This window comes from Camelus ferus, chromosome 3, assembly GCF_009834535.1.
Source record: "Camelus ferus isolate YT-003-E chromosome 3, BCGSAC_Cfer_1.0, whole genome shotgun sequence".
Lineage (NCBI taxonomy): Eukaryota > Metazoa > Chordata > Mammalia > Artiodactyla > Camelidae > Camelus > Camelus ferus.
The window spans coordinates 24257963-24277930 of record NC_045698.1 but is presented as its reverse complement, the minus strand read 5'-3'; the positions used below and the strand labels follow the sequence as shown (position 1 = coordinate 24277930).

At 43.2% G+C, this 19968-nt stretch overlaps 1 protein-coding gene across 2 annotated transcripts in view; it reads left to right on the top strand.

Moving 5' to 3' along the window:
* The window catches only part of AGXT2 (alanine--glyoxylate aminotransferase 2), a 43818-nt gene that overhangs the window by 15948 nt on the left and 7902 nt on the right, over positions 1 to 19968 (top strand). For both annotated transcript variants that reach the window (XM_032470872.1, XM_032470870.1), the window contains exons 3-12: positions 829 to 1013; positions 4370 to 4493; positions 5762 to 5856; positions 7323 to 7416; positions 8080 to 8173; positions 11961 to 12061; positions 12626 to 12718; positions 15370 to 15502; positions 16981 to 17072; positions 18383 to 18532. In XM_032470872.1, coding sequence (XP_032326763.1) covers positions 829 to 1013; positions 4370 to 4493; positions 5762 to 5856; positions 7323 to 7416; positions 8080 to 8173; positions 11961 to 12061; positions 12626 to 12718; positions 15370 to 15502; positions 16981 to 17072; positions 18383 to 18532 — 1161 coding nt within the window. The remainder of the gene's footprint in view (positions 1 to 828; positions 1014 to 4369; positions 4494 to 5761; positions 5857 to 7322; positions 7417 to 8079; positions 8174 to 11960; positions 12062 to 12625; positions 12719 to 15369; positions 15503 to 16980; positions 17073 to 18382; positions 18533 to 19968) is intronic.

Sequence of the window (19968 nt, the reverse complement as noted above, 5' to 3'; positions counted from 1 at the left end):
TGGAGACAGAGGCAGAGATGGAGAGACACAACAGAGGGAGACAGAGAGTTCAAGGAATAGACTCCATGAAAATACATATATCACAGGGACATAGGTATAGCCACACACACGCAAATACACATATCACAAATATGACGGCACACGTTTGCTTTAAAATATTTTTATTCTACCTCATATAGCAATGCATGAGCTGACCTTCCTGAGTCCTCAACCAGAAAATATAAAGTTATCATTTTGTTCACAGGCTAATAAATACTGAAATTGTTCCCCCCGCCAACTCTGTCTCTCTCTCCAACCCCTTTATTCTATGAGATACTCATAATTTAGAAATTGTAGAATCAATAGAGTCAAGAGGGATCCACGACGAAGATAGCTATAGGGCAGAGCTTAATAATTAAAGACAAAAACACCACCAGTACGTTGGTTTTTTTTTTTTTTTTTTTTAATTCTTAGAAAAAGCTACAGAGGGGGAAAAAATTACTTCAGGTATTGACTTTCAAAGTCTTTTTTTTTTTTACAGCTAAAATCAGCTCAAAGCCAAGACTTTCCATGGAGAGGTGGAAAATTCCAGCCCCCTTCTTCATGTTTGATCTAGAAAGGGACTGAAGGGCCACATTAATAATTCCCCCACTTGACAGGAAGGCCTCGGTGTCTGTCCAGCTGGGAGGTCACCGGGCGAATAGCCACCCCAGTGAGCGAGGGCAGCAGCCCTGGGCTGGGTCGGTGGAAAGGCCAGGCCCTGCCTCGTAGACCTGCTGTTGATTTTGTATGAAATGGTAGGATAAGGAAAAGGAAGATTTTAAACCCTTCAACCTTGCCTACCAACAGTCCCTTGCCTACAGCCGAGTCCTGGAGATCCACGAGCAACATCTTTCTCCTGTGCCGACAGCATATTTCCCAACACCTCTGTTGCTCTCCCAAGGTCACATGGAGTGGCTCTTTGACTATGAGGGAAACAGATACCTGGATTTCTTTTCTGGGATCGTCACTGTCAGTGTTGGCCACTGCCACCCGTGAGTATCCTTAAAATTCTGAGATTTTGCACTCCAGAAGAATCTATGGAAAACAGGCTAATGACCACGTTAGTGATTCTAAATTTCTATTAAAAACTTTCTCTCCTTAGGCACATCCCAGTTGATGGTTGACATGCTCCCTGTTATTTTCCTGGGTGACAAAAAAACAAAAAACCTTGACATTATCCTTTTCCTTCTCTTGACAATACAAGATTTCATCATTCTCATTGAACATGCAGTGGGGTGTGTACCATGTGACGGGAGTGTTGGCTCTGTGTGTTCTTCTCAGTAGTAACAGCTTCCAAAGAGGAAACGCACTGAGGGAAAGGCAGAGAGGAAGGAAAAGGCCAGCGGTTCTCAGAGAGCACAGGGCGGGTGTGTGGGGTGGGGGGCAATGAGAGATGAGAAATCACTTTTTGACTGAGGGTCTTCTTCATCAACTCAGTGATGGAGAGGATAGAAAGGATGATAGCAGATGTAACTCTGGCTGGAAATTTACATCGGAAACGGATGACTCCATTAGTCTTGAGATTTCCTGCAACCTTGATCATCAATCCACAGATGCCCTGGGCAGATGCTTCTGGGGTCCTTACTGTTTTGGTGCACCCACCTCATTTTAACGTCTGTTCTCACTTGCCTTCAGTAATCTAGCCAGGAAAGCTCACATTAAGTGGGGCAAAAATAAAGCAACAAGTCTAAATAAATGGAGTAGGTTCGGGCTCTTCTGTCAAAGCAGGTGCAAAGGGTCTTCTCCGCAAGCAGTTGTCAGGTGGTGAGGAGGGAGTTGTACCCGGGTCCAGCCCTCGCCTATTCCTCCCATAGCCTTCTCCTTCCCATTTCCATCTTCAGGAGACACTAGTCCCATATGAAGTCGTGAGGGGCATGCAAAATAAATTTTAGATGCAATTTAAAACATACGATAAACATGCAAGAAAGAAGTAAGAAAAATGAAGGAGAGAAATTTTTTTAAATATTCGCAATGAATCCTCCCAATAACATACCACTCTCATGACTTTGGTGCTTCTCCTGATCTCCCTTTGACCTTCCAGTCTGTCCCTCTGACCCTCTAACTCTGGGAGCCTCAGGCTCTTTCCTGAGCCCCCTGCTTTTCTCTCTATACTACCTTCATCTCTTATGGTCCCACCGCATCTCCCCACCTCTGCTCAGTTAACTGCTGCATTTTTGGCAGCCTTACCCAGCAGCCTTGGCCTCTCACCAAGCTGTGATAGTAGCTCTAAGACACCCGGGGTGGACACTAAAATGCCCCATATCTCTCACAGCCTCCAGGACACACCCTGCCCCATGATATTCCACTATCAGGAGAAATTCAGCATTACAAAGATCAAATCCACCATGCTCTCACAGTACTATTTCTATTCACATATTCAAAGAGCACGTATGAGCCACCTACTCAGTGAAAGTCCTTGCTAGGAGCTGAGGAGTTAAGACAACTGGCTGTCCTTCTCAACCAACCCTGAGAGTTCTCTAGTATTACAGTCAAGAATATTAAAGTCATCTGTGACTCTTTTCTGCCTTTCGTTCCATATAACCAACCTGATACTAAGGTCTACTTCTCCCTCCATTGAAATGCCTCTCCTACCACTCCCCTCCCACTAATTCTCACTAACCCCAGTCTCCTAGTGTTTCAAGGAAAAGGGAAATAAGAATGACCTCAGTGCTTAGTTACCCGAAAAAAAAGAATTTTTAACGAGAGACAGAAAGCGTGACATAAGCAAGATTTTTATTAGTAAAGTAAAAAGATAATACAAGATAGTCCACTCCTGAGAACTGGAAACAGGCCAATCCGAGAGAAGAAAAATGGCACTGCTCCTTTGTTTTTCCTGTTTTTATATCCTGGCTTAGGGGCATTTTTGCGATTGATTGATTGATTGATTGATTGACTGATTGATGGCTCAGGTTCTTTGAGTGATCAGGCTGATTGACAGCTCAGGTTCCTAGTGCTCAGGTTGACTGACAACTCAGATTCCTTGTGCCCTGGCACGCCCATCCCCTTTCAGGCAGGTTAATGGGTCAAGTTACGCCGGATCCTTCTCTTAGGCGCAGCTGCAGCATTTTGATTTTAGCTGGCTTCTTTTGCTGGCCCTCATTTAGGGAAAGTAATAGTTTCTGGAGTCCCTTATCCTGAATGTAGACCTACTGTTATTTTCTTGGTTGGTTCCTCTCCCCCTGCCCAGTGCTCATTTCTTTCTAACTGCCTAACACTAGGAGCTCTTCTCTTCCCACACCTGGAAGCAACCATGCCCTCCTAGCTGGCCTCACTGTTACCAGTATCCCCGCTTCCATTCTACCCTCATGTGGCTCTCAGATTTATTTTGCTAAACAATGCTCTTATCAAGTGTCTCATCCACTTAAGACCTTATTGATACTCCACAGTTCTAAAGTGAGTTCCATGGGACACCAAGCACAGGAGAGGTTAATTGTTAAGGGTCTCATTAGAAAATAAGATTGGGAAACACTTGAAAGTATCCTTCCTGGGGAAACACAGTATACATTAACCTATTAAAGGTACTGACAAGTCCTGCAGTAAAGAAATCTGTTTGATCTGGTATTCCTCAAAATTGTTTAACCACTGAACTGATTTGGGGGGAGGAGGTGACAGCTATCAATAAATTAAATTAAATTAAATTAAATTAAATTAAATTAAATTAAATTAATTAAACAGAATTGGTGTGTAACAGACTTTAGCAATTGCTGTCCTTTAGATCAAGTTCAAACACCATGGCCTGTCTTTTCAAGGCATGCCAAGTCAGATCCCACATTCTTACCTACACTTACCTCTTTTCCTCCCTCAACATGAACCTTTGGCTCTTTCACAGAATGTGGTTTACAGAATGTTCATCAACACTGACCACTAATTATACTGGACCCAAATATTGGAATCTTCTTGAAAGGAAAAACTGTTTGTCGTGTATGCATGTACTTGATGGATCTGTAATTCTTTAGAATAAAATGGGAAGACACCCAAGCTTATGTTTAGTCGTCTCTATTTCCCTAACTGTTCAAAAGGTAGTTAGTAAGAAACCCTAGTTAGAAGAGATTGTAAATTCGAACCTCCTCCTACACTAAGCATGTCTTTTCTGAAGTCTCCAGCAGACAATCATTTAGTCTCCTAATGAACACTTCCTTTGGTAAGGAATTCATGACCTTTTGAGGCAACTCATCCCATTGCCAGATACTTCTGGAAGTTAGAGAAACTTTTTCTTGTGTACGGATGAAATCAGCTTCTTGAATCTCTTGGAGAAACGGCCTGTAGGTTTGAGCTCGATGGCCAGTGATGTGTTGGGAGGGACATGCCCACTGCATGTGTGGTTAACTCAGCTCTTCCGTTCACCCAGGAAGGTAAACGCAGCGGCACAAAAGCAGATTGGCCGTCTGTGGCACACAAGTACCGTCTTCTTCCATCCTCCAATCCACGAATATGCAGAGAAGCTTTCAGCACTTCTTCCTGAGCCTCTGAAGGTATGATGCTCCCAGCTCACAGGGACAGGAGGCTCATGGTCCCCGGAAGCTGGCCTAGGAAGCGGGAGTATGGGCGGGGAATCTGGTCTGTGCATTGAACAACTGAAATGAGTGAGCTAGTAGCCGTACTGAAAGCAACCAAGGAGAAGAAATAAACTGAGGAACTGCTGGTGAAACCAGCCAGTGTGTACCGCATCAGCTCTAAGCGGCTGTCCCTCCTTGGTCACTCTCCTCGCCATCACGTCTTTGCAGAAATCACTCAGCGGGAGTCCCAGGCCTCCTGACCCTCCCCTCTCTGTTCCTCAGGAAGTTTCTGTCTCTTTGCTCCACAGCTCCTCTGCAAAGTCATCAGCATTTCTTCTTTAACAAAGATTGGAGCCATTTTTTAATAAAATTAATATACCATTCAGTTTATTTGGTCTGAGATGCAGTTAGATATTTTTGCCAAATGAGATGTTTTTCTGCATCTGAAATGACTGAATTTTTTTAACTGAATTGAGATGCAAAATTGTTGGCCAAGGTTTGCGTTTTGGGATTCAGTGAGTTCATACGCATATAGAGCAGTGTGCCGTACCCGGATCAGCTCTTACCATTATTTCACCATATCACTAGATGCATTATTTACTACATTATCTACAAGGGATGAAGGAAGTTGAAAGAGCTGCAACCCAAGTTCAGGGCAGGCAGGTTCATGGAAGAGCTGATGCAGGGAAGGCAGCCGGGGCACAAGGCAGCCGGGGCACAGCACCTGCCCCCGGTCCCCGAGCCTGGTACCCTTTTCTTTCAGCCAGGATAAGCTGCATTTTTGGTTTGCTTGCTTGTTTTTTCAGCATTCACACATGCTGAAGAGGCAGGCTGGGGTACACTCTGGGGCTCCAGGATTAGGGAGCCTGCTTGGTACAAGCTTTCACGATCAGGTGGGGTGGTTCAGGGGCAGGAGACAAGAGACCCATTCCTCAGAGCCACTCAACCACTCACCGCCGGACATCTCAGCAAGTCTCCCATCTTAGCATTCTGCAGGGCATCAAGCAAAGCCAATGAACATCCAGAACGTTTCACAACTGGGACAATCCCTTAGCCGTATTTGTATCTCTAGTGCTTAGCATCTGCTCAATAAAGAGCTGTAGAATTAATAGTAATTAAAAGATGGGACTGCCGGTCAGAAGGGAACTTCTTAATAATCAGAGGCTGGGACACACTGTCTTCAGCCATTTTGAATTAATTGGATAATAATGCATCTCATGGCCATGTCTTCTTTTTTTCTCCAGGTCATTTTCTTGGTGAACAGTGGCTCAGAAGCCAATGATCTAGCCATGCTGATGGCCAGAGCACACTCAAATAACACAGACATCATTTCTTTCAGGTAATCAATCGCATCTTGGAATGTTTAACTTTAGTAACATGGATTCATCCTGACATTAAAGGTTTATCTTTAAAATACAGCCTAGAGCAGGTGAGGGGCTTCCCCAGGGTTTTTTTTGTTTGGGTTTGGTCTTGGTTTTGGGTTTTTTTTTTTTTTTCTAATTTTAGGTTTTAGGGTAAGATCAGCCAAATGAATTTTATGGCTGAATAACGCAATCCAAATTGGCCTGATCCAACATAGGGGTCCCTGACTAAGGTAACCAAGAGTTTGGAGTCCTAGTTATGTCATAGATCCTTTTATGGAATTGAAGAGAAGGTCATAAGATAGTTTTTTAACTTTTTTTTAATTGAAGTATAGTCAGTTACAATGTGTCGATTTCTGGTGTAGAGAACGTCTCAGTCATGCATACATATGTATTTGTTTTCATATTCTTTTTCATTAAAGGTTATTACAAGATGCTGAATAGAGTTCCCTGTGCTATACAGAAGAAATTTTGGGTTTTTTTAAATCTATTTTTATATATAGTAGCTAACATTTGCAAATCTCAAACTCCCAAATTCACCCCTTCCCACCCCCTTTCTCCCAGTAACCGTAAGATTATTTACTATGGCTGTGAGTCTGTTTCTGTTTTGTAGACTGAGAGCTTTTTAACGTTGAAGACGTGGTATTGACTCCAACATACACCAGGTGGTGAAGTCTAGGCCCCCAGAAGCTCATCACTTTGCCATGTGACACTGGACCCACTTTAATCTCTCTTTATGATGAGGAACCATGTACTTATCTCATGGTGCTGGCTGCACCAATTTTCACCTTTTTTTTTTTTAAGTTCAGAGGATGCATATCTAACCCTGTATATTTCTACTCCTTTGGGTGACTGTTGAGAATCAAATACATACACTTGATTTGGAAAGTTGCCAAAACTTATCTAAAACCAAGACTGGAGATTAGGATGATTTATGCTAAATATGACTGTTTCAGGTTCAAAAGAAAACAAAACCTGTGTTTATTAGATTCAAGTAGGGTGGCTTATGAGACATGAAGAGAAGTCCGCAAAGATGGTAAGCAACAGCTGCATCACAGGAACAAATACTTGGCTTCTTAAAGGCAAACTGCTTTGCAGATTAAGACTCACTGAATATGTGATTTCTAGCATGTTGCTATGAGTCGCACTGCTTTGGAGTAACAGAGTAGAGCAAACCTAAGGTCAGAGTCCTTGGCCAGATGGTCTCCAAAATGTCTTTCACAATTTCAGACCGATGACACCAGTAGGGAAGATAAATAAGTAAACTCATTTGACACAGGCTTAGAAGATTTCTTAGCGATCGTTGGAGTCGCATATCAATAATGTTCTCTTTCACCTCTGTAGCCTTTGTGGATTTTCTTTTTCATCCTACCCAGTGTTCCACAGACCAGGGATCGAAGGAAAATAAACGTAACTCAGTCCTCCCACTATTTTCTCCCTGCAGAGGCGCCTACCACGGGTGCAGTCCTTACACACTTGGCTTGACAAACGTGGGGCTCTTCAAGATGGAACTCTCCAGTGGGATGGGCTGCCAATCAGTAGGTCTTGAGATTTTGTCTTATTTCTCTAAGGTCTGCTGGGTGTGTGGAATCACTGATCAGATTTTCCAGGCATTAGGATTAGAAACTAATATAGAGCCTATAATTAATCAGGGGGTCAATTTGATATAATTGAATTAAAGACCATTTAAAAGAAATGTTTCTTAGAAAGACCTTCAGAGCCTGAGTAATGGTTAATGATAGAGATTTTTGTTGTTTTATTTCTAAGTAAAATCAGGTAAATTGCAAATAAATGTGTTGAAATAAGTTCTCGGAGCCTTGAATGCATAAAATTTCCATAGGGTCATCCTTGTTCTCACCTTCTGTTCTCACTCACTGTGGTCACCTTTCAGCATTAAAATCAGATACCTAATTATTCTTATTCTTTCAGATGCCCTTACTCACCAAACTCTTGAGCAAATTATTTCCAGGCTGATACTGAAATCAGTTTCCTTTGTAGAGTGCCCACATAATTGATTTCCAAGAAAAGAATTCTCTCTTCAAAGCAGAATATTAGGTTTTTGTTCTAAGTCGAGGAAGAGTAGAGGAGGAATCTCAGTATCAAATTAAGAAGCCCTCTTGCCTTGATTGGTACCATATGCTGCCCCAAATTGACTGTCTTGTGTTCACATCTTGCCAAACTCCCTCTTCTGTCATTTGCAGACAATGTGCCCAGATGTTTTCCGTGGGCCCTGGGGAGGAAGCCACTGCCGAGATTCTCCAGTGCAAACCATTCGGAAATGCAGCTGTGCACCAGGTCCAACTGGGCAGGGAGGGAGGCACAGGGCCGAAGGTCAGGAGGGGTAAGGAATGTGGAGAAAGACAGAACTTTTCCTGATTGAACAAATTTGAAAAAGTGGGAAAGGGAGAAGCCGAGAGAAACACAACTAGGAAGTCACCCCTCATTGAACCAACATCTCTTATGCCTTCAGCCACCATATTGTCAGAGCGTCCATCTCCTAGTAGGAAATGCACCCCGTGCTATCAGGGCTAAGCCAAAACCAGACTATCACCTGGTCCTTCATTAAAAGGGCTCTCTTACCTCTCTCAGCAATAACTCTGCTACCAATTTTAAAAGAAAACAAGTTTGGCGGGGATTATTTATCAAGTCCCAATGGAAGAAGGGGAAAGGGGAAAGAATGCTTTTAGCAATCTCAAAGCTCCAGTTGAGAAGATCCCCTAGGGACTCAGAATACCAGCCAAGATGAGAGCACTTGTCAAAACATAAGTCCTTTCTTGAAGGCTGCTGACATCCCTTCAAAAGTTGTGAAGACATTCTCACAAGGAAAGCATCTCTTTATCAGCCGCATTGTCATTTGCAATCTTGACCACTTCTTACCATGAGGGAGAGGAGGCATGGAGACAGCATCTGTTCTTTGCTAATCAGCAAGTCCCACCTCGTGCTTGTCATCACAGTGCAGGGCCCTTTGAAGGAAAGGACTAAATGCTCCAGCCAAAAAACTTTAATGGAACAGGGTGAGTCACGGAGCTGAATGCAAATGGAAACCTGAAAAATCAGCTCTGAAGGGAAAGACATTCACAGCCATCTGAAAATTCAGATGGGATAATGGCAAAACAGAGGTAGCAGGATGAAAGAATGAGCTTTAGAACAAGATGTCAGTCTCACAAAACCTAAAACCGTCAGGAAGTTTAGAGCTGTCTTTCAAACTCTCCATTTTAAAGATGAAGAAACAGAGGTCCACACCTAGGAGGCTGAGAGCTAGGACTTGACGCCAAGTCTTCTGACCCCAAAGCCCATGCCCCCTACCCAGGACCACCATTGCTCACACTGGGGTGCCAGCCGGATGAACCCCAGCTTAAAAACAATTCCTGATCTGCTGGCCGGGATTGAGGAGACACACGAAGTCAGGAGACCTGGGTTGGACTCTCAGCCCTACCGTGGCTCAGCTGCATCTTTTGCTTCTGTTTCTCTTCTGTGAAATGGAGACAGCAGTACCTACCCTCCCCACACCCCACAGCTCCTTACTCCAGGCACTCATGAGACCAAGCAAGAGAGCTCTTTGTAGGGAGGGGCAGGCAGGAAACAGCAACACCAAGGACAGCCATGCCTGCATCTCATTCCCACGCAGCATCAAGAACCAAACTCAGGTGGATGCACCTCATAGACATCGACCGGACTGCAAAACCACGAGTGCAGAGCCTCGGAGGCAGGAACCTCAAGCCCTGGTCATTTCCTTCCCTCCTGGCTCTTGTCCCTCTCTCCCTCCATCCTCCCTGCCTCCTCCCTCTTTGAGGCCTTCTCCCCAACATCAGGCCGACATGAAAGTACCAGAACCCCAGTGTCATCTCTCTAGTGGCATCTGGAGACTAAATGATCATGACAGACATCTCTGCTTCTTGGAACCATGGTCTTTGGCACAACTGAATTCAGCTGTTTTCTTAACTCATATCGTCAAGAGACAAGACAGATAGCCTATCTTTATACAAAAAGGGACTCCAGCCTCCTCTAGCACTGTTAGGGCCTGAGAAGAGTTTGGCCTTTGTTGTAAAAAGGTACATTCATATCTGTTTACAAATGCATCCCCATGTGTAAGTTACTTTGAGTGTAGAAGTCTCCGGTTCTCAGTTCCTCTTAGAGGTCATTCAGTGGACACAAACAAGTGCCATTTTTGGTAAGGGGCTCTTTTTTCACCTCAGAAGTATGTCATCACCCCCTCAGAGAGTCCATTTTTGAGCAAGGATCCATTTTTGAGCCTAATATAGATGTTTATGTGGTAGATTTCATTCTCTTCCTCCGCCCCCTTCGTGGAATTTTTTTCTTTCCAAGTGTTCACTGCAGTGCCTGAATTTCAGATGTAACCTGTGATGAAATGCACTTCTCAACACCCACTGCCCCCACAATGTCCCAAACCTGGTGCTGATCATGTCATTTCTTTTCTTCCTTTTGCAAGACAAGTTGCCTTTTCCTTAAAAAATTTTTTCTTCTTGGTTCCTCAGTCTGCTTAACTCTTGCTATATCACCAGCTGGAGTAGAAGTGCTTCCATCTCTACTCTGTTGTTTGGAGAGCATCCAGGAAAGCATCTTTGCCCCCATGAAGCTGTCATGGTAACACCACTGCACCAAGTCTCTCCCCAGAGGTGGCCTGACCTAGAGTTACAGCAACGAGCCAATGAAGGAAATGAAGGAAAAAGCCGATGACAGTTGATGACCTCTCTCGCCGCTGAACTTGTGGGAAGTAGGGGGGAAATCCTGAAAGGTCTAGCACAGGTCCAAGCAAAACCTTCTTCATGGTTCAGTTTTGTCCAAATGTAAGTCATCAGGGTTGATTTGGCTCCACCTTTGATTTCTCTAGTTACAAATGAGTTTGCTAAATTCCCAAATTATGTTTTTTGAACATATGTCTCATCTATCCCTTAGGGTCATCTTAGGTTTTTTTCTCATCCCTTCTTAATAAAAATAGGACATTTCAGTCTCTAGGGGCATAGGTTTATTTGCCTACCAGATCCTGCCCATCAAACAACGTGAGTGATGCTAAAAAACAAAATGCGCCTTCTGGGCTTGATAGTCAATTCATTACTTCCTTCTTCAAATCCCCAATCCTCAGTTTCAGCTAAGATCAGGTACCGCTGTCAGTCAAGCTTTCCCAAACATCACATGTAGCTTAAAAGTATGTTCAGGGCTAGGTAATGTTTCCTCCACTTTTTAATGAAGATCCAAAGTATAAAATATATTTACACTTCCTTTTTTATGGTGATGACTGAAAGATTCCATTCCTTATGTCCAGCCTTCAGGCAACAGGGCTACATCCTTACCTCTAAGGTAAGTCATCATGATGGTAGACGCTTTCACCGTCACTGGGGCCAGGGACCCCTGTCACATCTCCCTCAGCGTCCCTTCTGTTGTCCATGGATATGGGTGTGGTGCTGTTTAGAACCCAGTTACAGGTGTGGAGACCATTTCTGAAGCTTCAGTCATATGCGGATGCAGTAGATCTGGGACCTTGGGTGTTCCGGAGGAGAAAGCTTCCTCTCCCTGGCTACAATGGGTGAAAGTTATCTGACTGTAATCCATTTTAGACTGAATTCCAATTTTTCTATAAACATATTTACTAATTATAAAGACTGAGCTACTTTGTAGCTTTAAAATTGTACATCAGATTAAGTGGCAATGAAAGGTAAATAGAGTTGTCTCCGAATAGATTAAATCCACACAGCAATTACATTTGAATTAAATCTACCCAGTGGAGAGGATCCGTATCCTTAAGTGAAACAGCTGTCTGTACACCAGCCTCAGTGGTACTTTGGGGCATGGCTTCTGCAGATGGAAACGACTGAAGTGGTTTGTTTATGCCTTTATGGCTACACAAGTCTTGCTGCTCGAACCAAAGTACAGGTCCTCCTGACAGAACGTTCCTCCTTCAGAAACGTACATCCTCATGTCCTGGTTTACTGTATCCTGAGGGACTGGTCAATTTATTATCATGTTTTCTCTTTTTTTTCCATGTTTTCCCTCGTTCTTCCAGATGCCATTCTCAAATCCTCAAATGCTGTGTTCTGTTTGTTTGTTTTGTTGTTTGTTGCAGGCTGCTGCCAAGCTAAAGACCAGTACATTGAACAATTCAAAGATACTCTGAGCACTTCTGTGGCCAAATCAATTGCTGGATTTTTTGCGGAGCCGATTCAGGTGAGTGTATTAACTTCAAACACTGAGCTCAGTTTAAAGTGATCAGAGAGTTTTAACCCATACGTGCTAGAGAATTCCAAACTATCTGAGTGACCTTGCTATGTCCCTCATCAAACTCAATTCATTCTCTTGGTCTCCTTGAAAAAAGAGAGCCTCTGATTTTTAATTGAAAATTGAATGGCTTTAAAAAACCATCCCCTACTTTCCCAGATCAAACAGAGAGACAGAGGGACCTACTGAATTCCTAAAATTCTATAAGAAAAGAAAACCCCAGTGGTATTTAGTTGTCTAGCATACACACTGTCACAGGGAGCCTTTCTATAATCACACTAAATCCCCTTAACCTGCTTTTTTTCTAATCTCAGGAAAGAATACATTTGCAACCATCCAGAAGATGTAAGAGTAATGGCCTCTTTTTTCACCCGTAGCTGAAACAGTTCTAGCGACTGTTTTCAAAATTGCTAGGTGTTACTAATGATGAGCATGAGCTAGCTTCCATTTTTTTTTTAATACTTTCAAGGGTTGTGCTGTTATCATAGGGCTTCTTGGTTTGGTCTTTTGCAGGGGGTGAATGGAGTTGTTCAGTACCCCAAGGGATTTCTAAAGGAAGCCTTCGAGCTGGTGCGAGAGCGGGGAGGCGTGTGCATTGCGGATGAAGTGAGTGGTCATGGAATAGGTGCTGTGTAGTGAGGCCAGGACAGGAAAAGTACAGGGAGAAACTGCTTTAAACCCTCCTCTGTGGTCCAGGCAGAAATTTCCATCCACCGTGGAAATTCCAAGATGTGGGTGTAAGTTAATGAAGCTTTTCCTAGTTGACTGGTTAGTTCGTTAGTGGATTAGTTGGTCCATTTAAACAAGGACAACAGAACTTAAACATCCACACTGAAGTCCATCAGATAAGTGGCAAACAGGCATCGGTAAATGCTGCCATTACTCCACATGGAAAATTCCTACTTGGGGAGTGCATCAGGGGCAACTTAAATGTTATCGAATCTCATAACCAATATTCATCTTAATTTTTGCCAGAATAATATTAACCAACCTGGTGGCATTCATTTTACCTTAATAACAAAACTTGTTTGGAAATGACAGTAAAAAGGAAGGAAAAAAAATCCAACCTCTATGTTAGAAGAGGGTCACCATCATAGATATTCAAAAACTAGTTCCAAAAAAAAAAAAATTCTAAATAGCTTGAGTTAAGGTAACATTTTTGGATATAGCACCTCTAAGGGGACACTGAAGGGAATAAAATCCCTGGCTCCGTCAACTCCAGCCTGTGTCTTTCCTAAAGGGATTAATTTCCATTATAATCACACCTCATACTGGAGTGCATCAAAAAAGCAGTCGTTTGCCTCCTGAGAATAGCAATGGAGATGGAAAGATGGGAGGCTGGCCACCAGGGCCTCCGAAGTGGTCCTGGCTCATTTCTGGGTGACCCACCATGAGTCTACTAACTGGTGGTTAGACCCCCAAGAACAGGTAGAGACCTTGTATGATTTATAGCCATTTCAGTCCTGCCAGCTTTGCCTGGACAGTTTTTCTCAACTAAAACTTTCCTTAGAGAGGACATTGGGCTGTCCCCTCAGCAGAATTCTTTCGCAGTTTCTTTCACATGCAGCCAGGTGTCTGTGATCCCCACTGGTGGCTGGACGGCCCCCGGTGCCCTGCACGTGGAAGCGTGTGTGGTCCAGCTCCTCCTGCCCCACCCATCCTCCCTTCCCCCACCTGCCTGTACCAGTTTAGGGAACGTGAACCAATCGAAGTCCTGACAAAAGTTAACCTGCTGTTAAAACAAGAAAAATAGTATATTCAGCCAGTCAGTTTACAATCAGCCCCATTGGTGAAGAGAATAAACTCTAGCCTTTGGAAGCAGCACAGAATGAAGCTGCCACCGTTGGATTAATTAGGGGGAAGGTGGACTGAATTCAAAGAAAATAATGGATCTCAGAATTTCCTATGATATGTGTTTTTACCATTTTCAAGAACCTAATTGGAAACTAACAAAGGGTGACCTTCAGAAGGACTGTCCTAATGACTAGGTAAAGAACAGCTAGAACCTTCTGGTGTTAGGCACTGTTTATAACGCTTAGTCTGTGTTAACTCAGTCAATGCTCATAGCAGTTCTATAAGGTTTGTCCTGTTGTCACCATGCCCATTTAACAAATGAGTGAATTTAAGTCCCAGATGGTTAATTCACCTGTCAAGATCATGCAGTGCCTAGGGGCAGAGCCAGAACTCAAACCCAGACTCCAAGACCACACTAACCACTGGGAAAACCTGCCTCTCAAGAATGAGGGAACAGTGGTGCAGAAAGACAAAGGATGGCAGAAAAGGCTGGAGCAGATGAAGAACTTGAGTGCGGGGCCAGTGCTGCCACCCAGTGATCATATACTTCATCTTAGTGAGCTAGCCTCGGCTTCCTCTTCCTTATTTTTAATTTTTTTTTTAACTGAAACACAGTCAATTACAATGTGTCAGTCTCTGGCGTACAGCACAATGTCCCAGTCATGCATATACTATACATATATTCGTTTTCATATTTTTTTCCATTAAACGTTATTACCAGATATTGAGCATAGTTCCCTGTGCTATACAAAAGGAACTTTTTTTAAATCTATTTTTATATATAGTGGCTAACATTTATAAATCTCAAACTTCCAAATTTATCCCTTCCCACCCCCTTTCCCCGGTAACCATAAGATTGTTTACTACATCTGAGAATCTGTTACTGTTTTGTAGATGAGTTCATGGTATTCTGGCTCAGCTGGGCCCTCCTCATGACTAATTCTCAGGAAGAAAGGGACATCAAAAGGAAGAGAGTAATCAGCCTATCTGGCCCGGGTGGCAGGTGCCCCAGCGCCAATCTGCTTGCTGTAACCCTGGATTCATCCAGCCTGAGGCAAACGTAGCTTCCCCACCCTTCGCCCCTATACACAGGAAATCCTTATTAAGGATTATTAATCATCATGATCTTTTTCACATGCATTGTTTATATGGCCCTCGCAGCAGCCCTGGGACATACTGCTTTTAGTGTTTCCATTCAACAGAGTTAACATAGGTCCAGAGAACTTAAGAAACATGTCTATAGTCACACAATGCTAGTAAATGGCTCCTGGTGCCTAAAAGCTCAGGCACAGATTAAGTGCTTTGTTTGGAACAGTACAAGGATTAAGTGATGAAGATGGCTGGTGATAATGATATTAAGGAGGAGGAGGAGATGGAAGAAGAGGAAAGAGAAGAGACCAAGGAACCAGGAAAACCAACACTTCTTGAAACGTTTCCAGTGACTTTGGATTTGTTCCCATCAGGTGCAGACAGGATTTGGAAGGTTGGGCTCTCACTTCTGGGGCTTCCAAACCCATGACGTCCTGCCGGATATTGTCACCATGGCCAAAGGGATCGGGAATGGCTTTCCCATGGCAGCAGTTGTGACAACTCCAGGTGGGTACTACGGGCAGCTTGTGCCTGCTTCTGGGTCTCCTACATCAGCAATGGTAGAAAGCATGTGTATTGGGACTTGTGTGTGTTGGAGACAGTGATGGGAACTACACATGCACTTCCTAAGCAGTGAAAAGGGGAAACAGTCTGTCTGCCAGAGTGTGGAAGACGTGGAAGAAAAGTAGCCCTTTTTGCTCTTGCTGCAGGGAAGACTAATTCTCCCACCCCCATAATGAAACACAGGGTTCTTCCACACCGACAGGGTCTAGGAAAACGTGCCACAAAGACAAAACCAACAGGAGAGATCTTCGTTAACCAACCCGAAGCCAGCCCTGAAGTTTCCGAGGGAGTCATATTCTTGAAGGAGACTCTGACTTGATCTTGCCACACTGATAAGCTATAAACACAAGGTCCGGAGTGACAGTTTTCACTGTTGATCATCCATAAAACAGCTAAATACAGTACAATCTCACTTAACCAGAACAGTCTATAAAATGAACATTAGAATTAGCTGTATTTCCCATTTTAGGGAGGTTTTACAGAAAACAATTTTATGAAATGTTTATTGTTGAAAACCTTAAAATTACTTCGTTTGTTTTTCCCCACCATAGTAGGCACACTTCAGAGGCTCTAAAGGGTAATTAAGTGCCTGGTACTATCTCAGTGTTTTAATTGAATGAATAAAGGTGCTAAAATGTGTATGTAGAAGGTGAAGTATAGTGAATATAACATAATGAAGAATATATTCATATACTCACCCTGAAACAGTCCAGAAATTATGTTACTAAACCCTTGAGATGATATTTTTCACAAATATTTCCTTCTTAGTCTCAAGAGTGGAATACAGGAAAAAGGTTTAGCTAATGAAGGTTCCATGTAAATTCCCATGAATCAAGTTTTAAGGTACTTTTCAATTCACACAACACATTAAAGATTTTGTTATCAAACGTCTCACTGAGTAAATAGGCAATTTTTCCTTATTCACTGTATTAGTCAGATCGGGCTACCATAACAAGCTATCACAGGCTGGATGGCTTACTTAAACAACAGACATTTATTTTCTCAGCGTTCTGGAGGCTGGAAGTCCAAGACCAATGTGCCAGTAGGGCTGGGTTCTGGTGAGACCTCTCTTGTAGATGACCACCTTCTTCCTGTGTCCCCACAAGTCTTTTTCCACAGAGGAAGGCTCTGGTGTCTCTTCTTCTTATGAGGACACCAATCCTATTAGATTAGGGCCCCACCCTTATGACCTTATTGATTAATTTCCTCCCTAAAGGTGCTATCTCCAATTACACTCACATCTCCAATTACACTCACATAACATCCACTATCTGGAGAGTGAAGAATGAATTGGATGTGATGCCATGAAACATATTATACATACATACGCAACATGAAAGTAAATATAGTCCAGATGACATGATGGGAGATTATAGATAGGGATGTGTCACTCTTTATCCATCTTTTATTTTCTCCCCTAGAGATTGCCAAGTCTTTGGCTAGACGCCTGCATCATTTCAACACCTTTGGCGGGAACCCCATGGCCTGTGCCATTGGATCAGCAGTGATTGAGGTAATTCCGTCACTCATTCCACAAAAAGACTGCTCCAAAGCTACACACCCATTGGCAGAACTCTATCACATCGAATTATTAAAGTGAAGACTTAATCACTAGTCCATGAATTTAAGTTAGATTTCCAGTTATTATTCTGCCCTTTCCCCCTCTTTTTAAGATCTACTGTGAGAGCTTAACTGTCTTGGATATGAAGTAATATATAATAAACCTCACAGACACAGGAAATAGAAGAATTCCCCTGGCTAGCTTAGTAGCACTGAAATTTCTTTGTGAGTTGAGTGGTATTTTATGGATGGTTACCAACGGCTGTCCTTGATTTCAGCTGAATTTTGGCCCTGACTTGTCTAGTCTTCCTTACTTTTGCTGTACTGTCATAAATTAAAGGACTAGAGAGCAAGCGAGTTCCATGCAATTACCCGCAGGTGATTCAGCTGTTTTTCAGCCCCAGGCCACTGATTTTTGCCTGGGATCTCAGCTGTTGAAAAAGATTTAAATGCCCTTGCTAACATGCATAATAGCATTTGCTTAAATGAGCACTACGTATTTCTGGAAGAATGTTCAAGCAATTCATCACAGTGGTTGTTTGTGAAGAGGGAAACTTGGTGGCTAGGGGACAGGGGTCAGCAAGGCTCTTTCTTCTCTACACTTCCGTACTTTCTGATGTTTGAACTAGGTACACGATTCATTTATTCAAAAAATTAAATTTAAAAGTATTTAAAAGTAAGGAAAGGCTGCCCTTGCTAGTTAAAAAGTATTTTCAAATATGATAAAATCTTGAAATGAGAAAACGTGTGTAGGGATGTGTCATTTATTTCATTTTCTAGACATTGCCAACTTATTTTTTTTTTAAGTGCTGTGTCACCTCAACCAATTTAGAAGATAGAGAGGATTTAGGTAAACAAATAAGTCTTAAAAACATGAAGTTCTGCCTGGAGTCATGCAACCATTATCAGCTAGATATAAGTGTAGGACACTGCGCGAATCTGTCAGGAGTCACAAGGCTCTGCTGTGGGTGGAAGTAGGTGAAAATCCTTTTGTATCTTCAGGTGCCCTGACTCTGGGCCCACACAGAGCTCAACACTGAGAAACTGTCTTCTGTTCTTTCCTCGGTTTTTACCCAACCCTCAGGATAAGGGAGATACAGAGGATGCATCCCCTCTACCAAGCCTTAGGACCACACTAGACTTTGAGTTCTATTGGTCTGGTACCGATTTTGTAAAGAGGGTCACATGCATTTATTTCTCCCTGTTTCTGTCAATTTTAAAACTTTTTTTAATGCAAGGTCATTTGGGGCTTCCTCTGAACAGGTGATTAAAGAAGAAAACCTGCAAGAAAACAGCCAAGAAGTGGGCACCTATATGCTACTGAAGTTTGCTAAGCTGCGGGATGAATTTGAAATTATTGGAGATGTCCGAGGCAAAGGGCTCATGGTAGGCATAGAAATGGTGAAGGACAAGGTAGGTTCTGAACTGCTGCTCTCTCTTTTGCTTCTTGGGGGCAGCAAGAGTTAAAGCAGGACCCCTCGGCTGAAGCTCACGTCATTCTTTCTCAGCGTGAGAGCACACAAGGACTGCAAGGCTCAGCCAGGAGGAGTTAGGGATGAGCAGAGATGGGTGGGTATGAAGCAAAGACTAGCATGCCATCAAGAGTTCTAGAGGAGTGAGGAAGAGCAGTGAGAAGAGGGAGCTGATGCCATGCCTGCCAGACTAGGCAAAGGGCATTGGTGATGATTGAATATTTTGAGTTAGAAACATTAGGAAGGGAGGAAGTTGTTTGAGGGGGAGCAGGTCCAGAGATCCAGAGAGCTCATGAAAGTAAGAGAGAAGGGCCAGGAGAAGGTTGTGGTGATGGTTTGGGGTGAGGATGATAAAAATCTATAGGGTTTTCTATCTGTTTGTTTGTGAATGGACTTCAGTCTCCCAAGTAGCCAGGGAGGAACGCGACCTCCTGATGACGTCACCACTGTGATGTCAGACTGAAATGACCACAGGTGAATTTAGCATTTTCCCTCAAGCCAGTTATTCTTCCCAAGTTCACTATTTGTGTTACACCCTCCACTCTCCTCCCAATTCCTCAGCCTCAAAAGCACAAAATAATCTGTGGCTCCTTCTCTCCCCTTATTTCTAATGTCAAGTCCTGTTGAGTCTTTCCTTGCCATGTTTCTCAGATCTTTTCCACTGCTTCTACTGCTGCCCCTGAGGTCCACGGCAGTAGGAAATTGTCCCAGTCCTCTGTCAAAACAAAGCCAAGATCCTCTGGGGAGAGTGACAGAGGGGGATCTCAGCACAGGGAGAGGTAGTCAGACCACCCGCTTTACCCTAACTCCTGTGCGTGGAGACCCCGCTCTCCCTTTGGTGACTGCTTGCTGTTTGATCTCACCACATCACCCTAGTTTAGAAGGACTGACGCTCAATTCTTCCAATACTCAGACCAGACCGTGGATGTAAGACTCTCCTATTAACACCACACAGCAGAGCCAGTACAAAGCTGGGATGCTTTAAACAGGACTTAAAAAATCAGGGATAGAGTGCATGCCTAGTATGCCTGAGGTCCTGGGTTCAATCCCCAGCACCCCCATTAAAAAAATGAATAACCTAATTACCTCCCCTACAAAAAGATGAAAAAAATAAATAAATAAAAAGATAAAGTTTTTTTTAAATAAAAAATTAAAAAATCAGGGAAAACAGTAGGAAAATAAGAGTGATATGAGACTAGACCCTCTGGCTAGTAACAGCCGTAACATACTTATCCTCAGCTTGAGGCCCCGTCAAGGGCTGTTTTAAGGCTCAGAAGAGTCCATCCTAGCCCCCCAACCCAGGAGCTCCCTCAAGGACATCTAGACTCCTCAAAGTCCAGACTCCGCCAAGGAAAGCCCACGAGAGAAGAGAGGGTC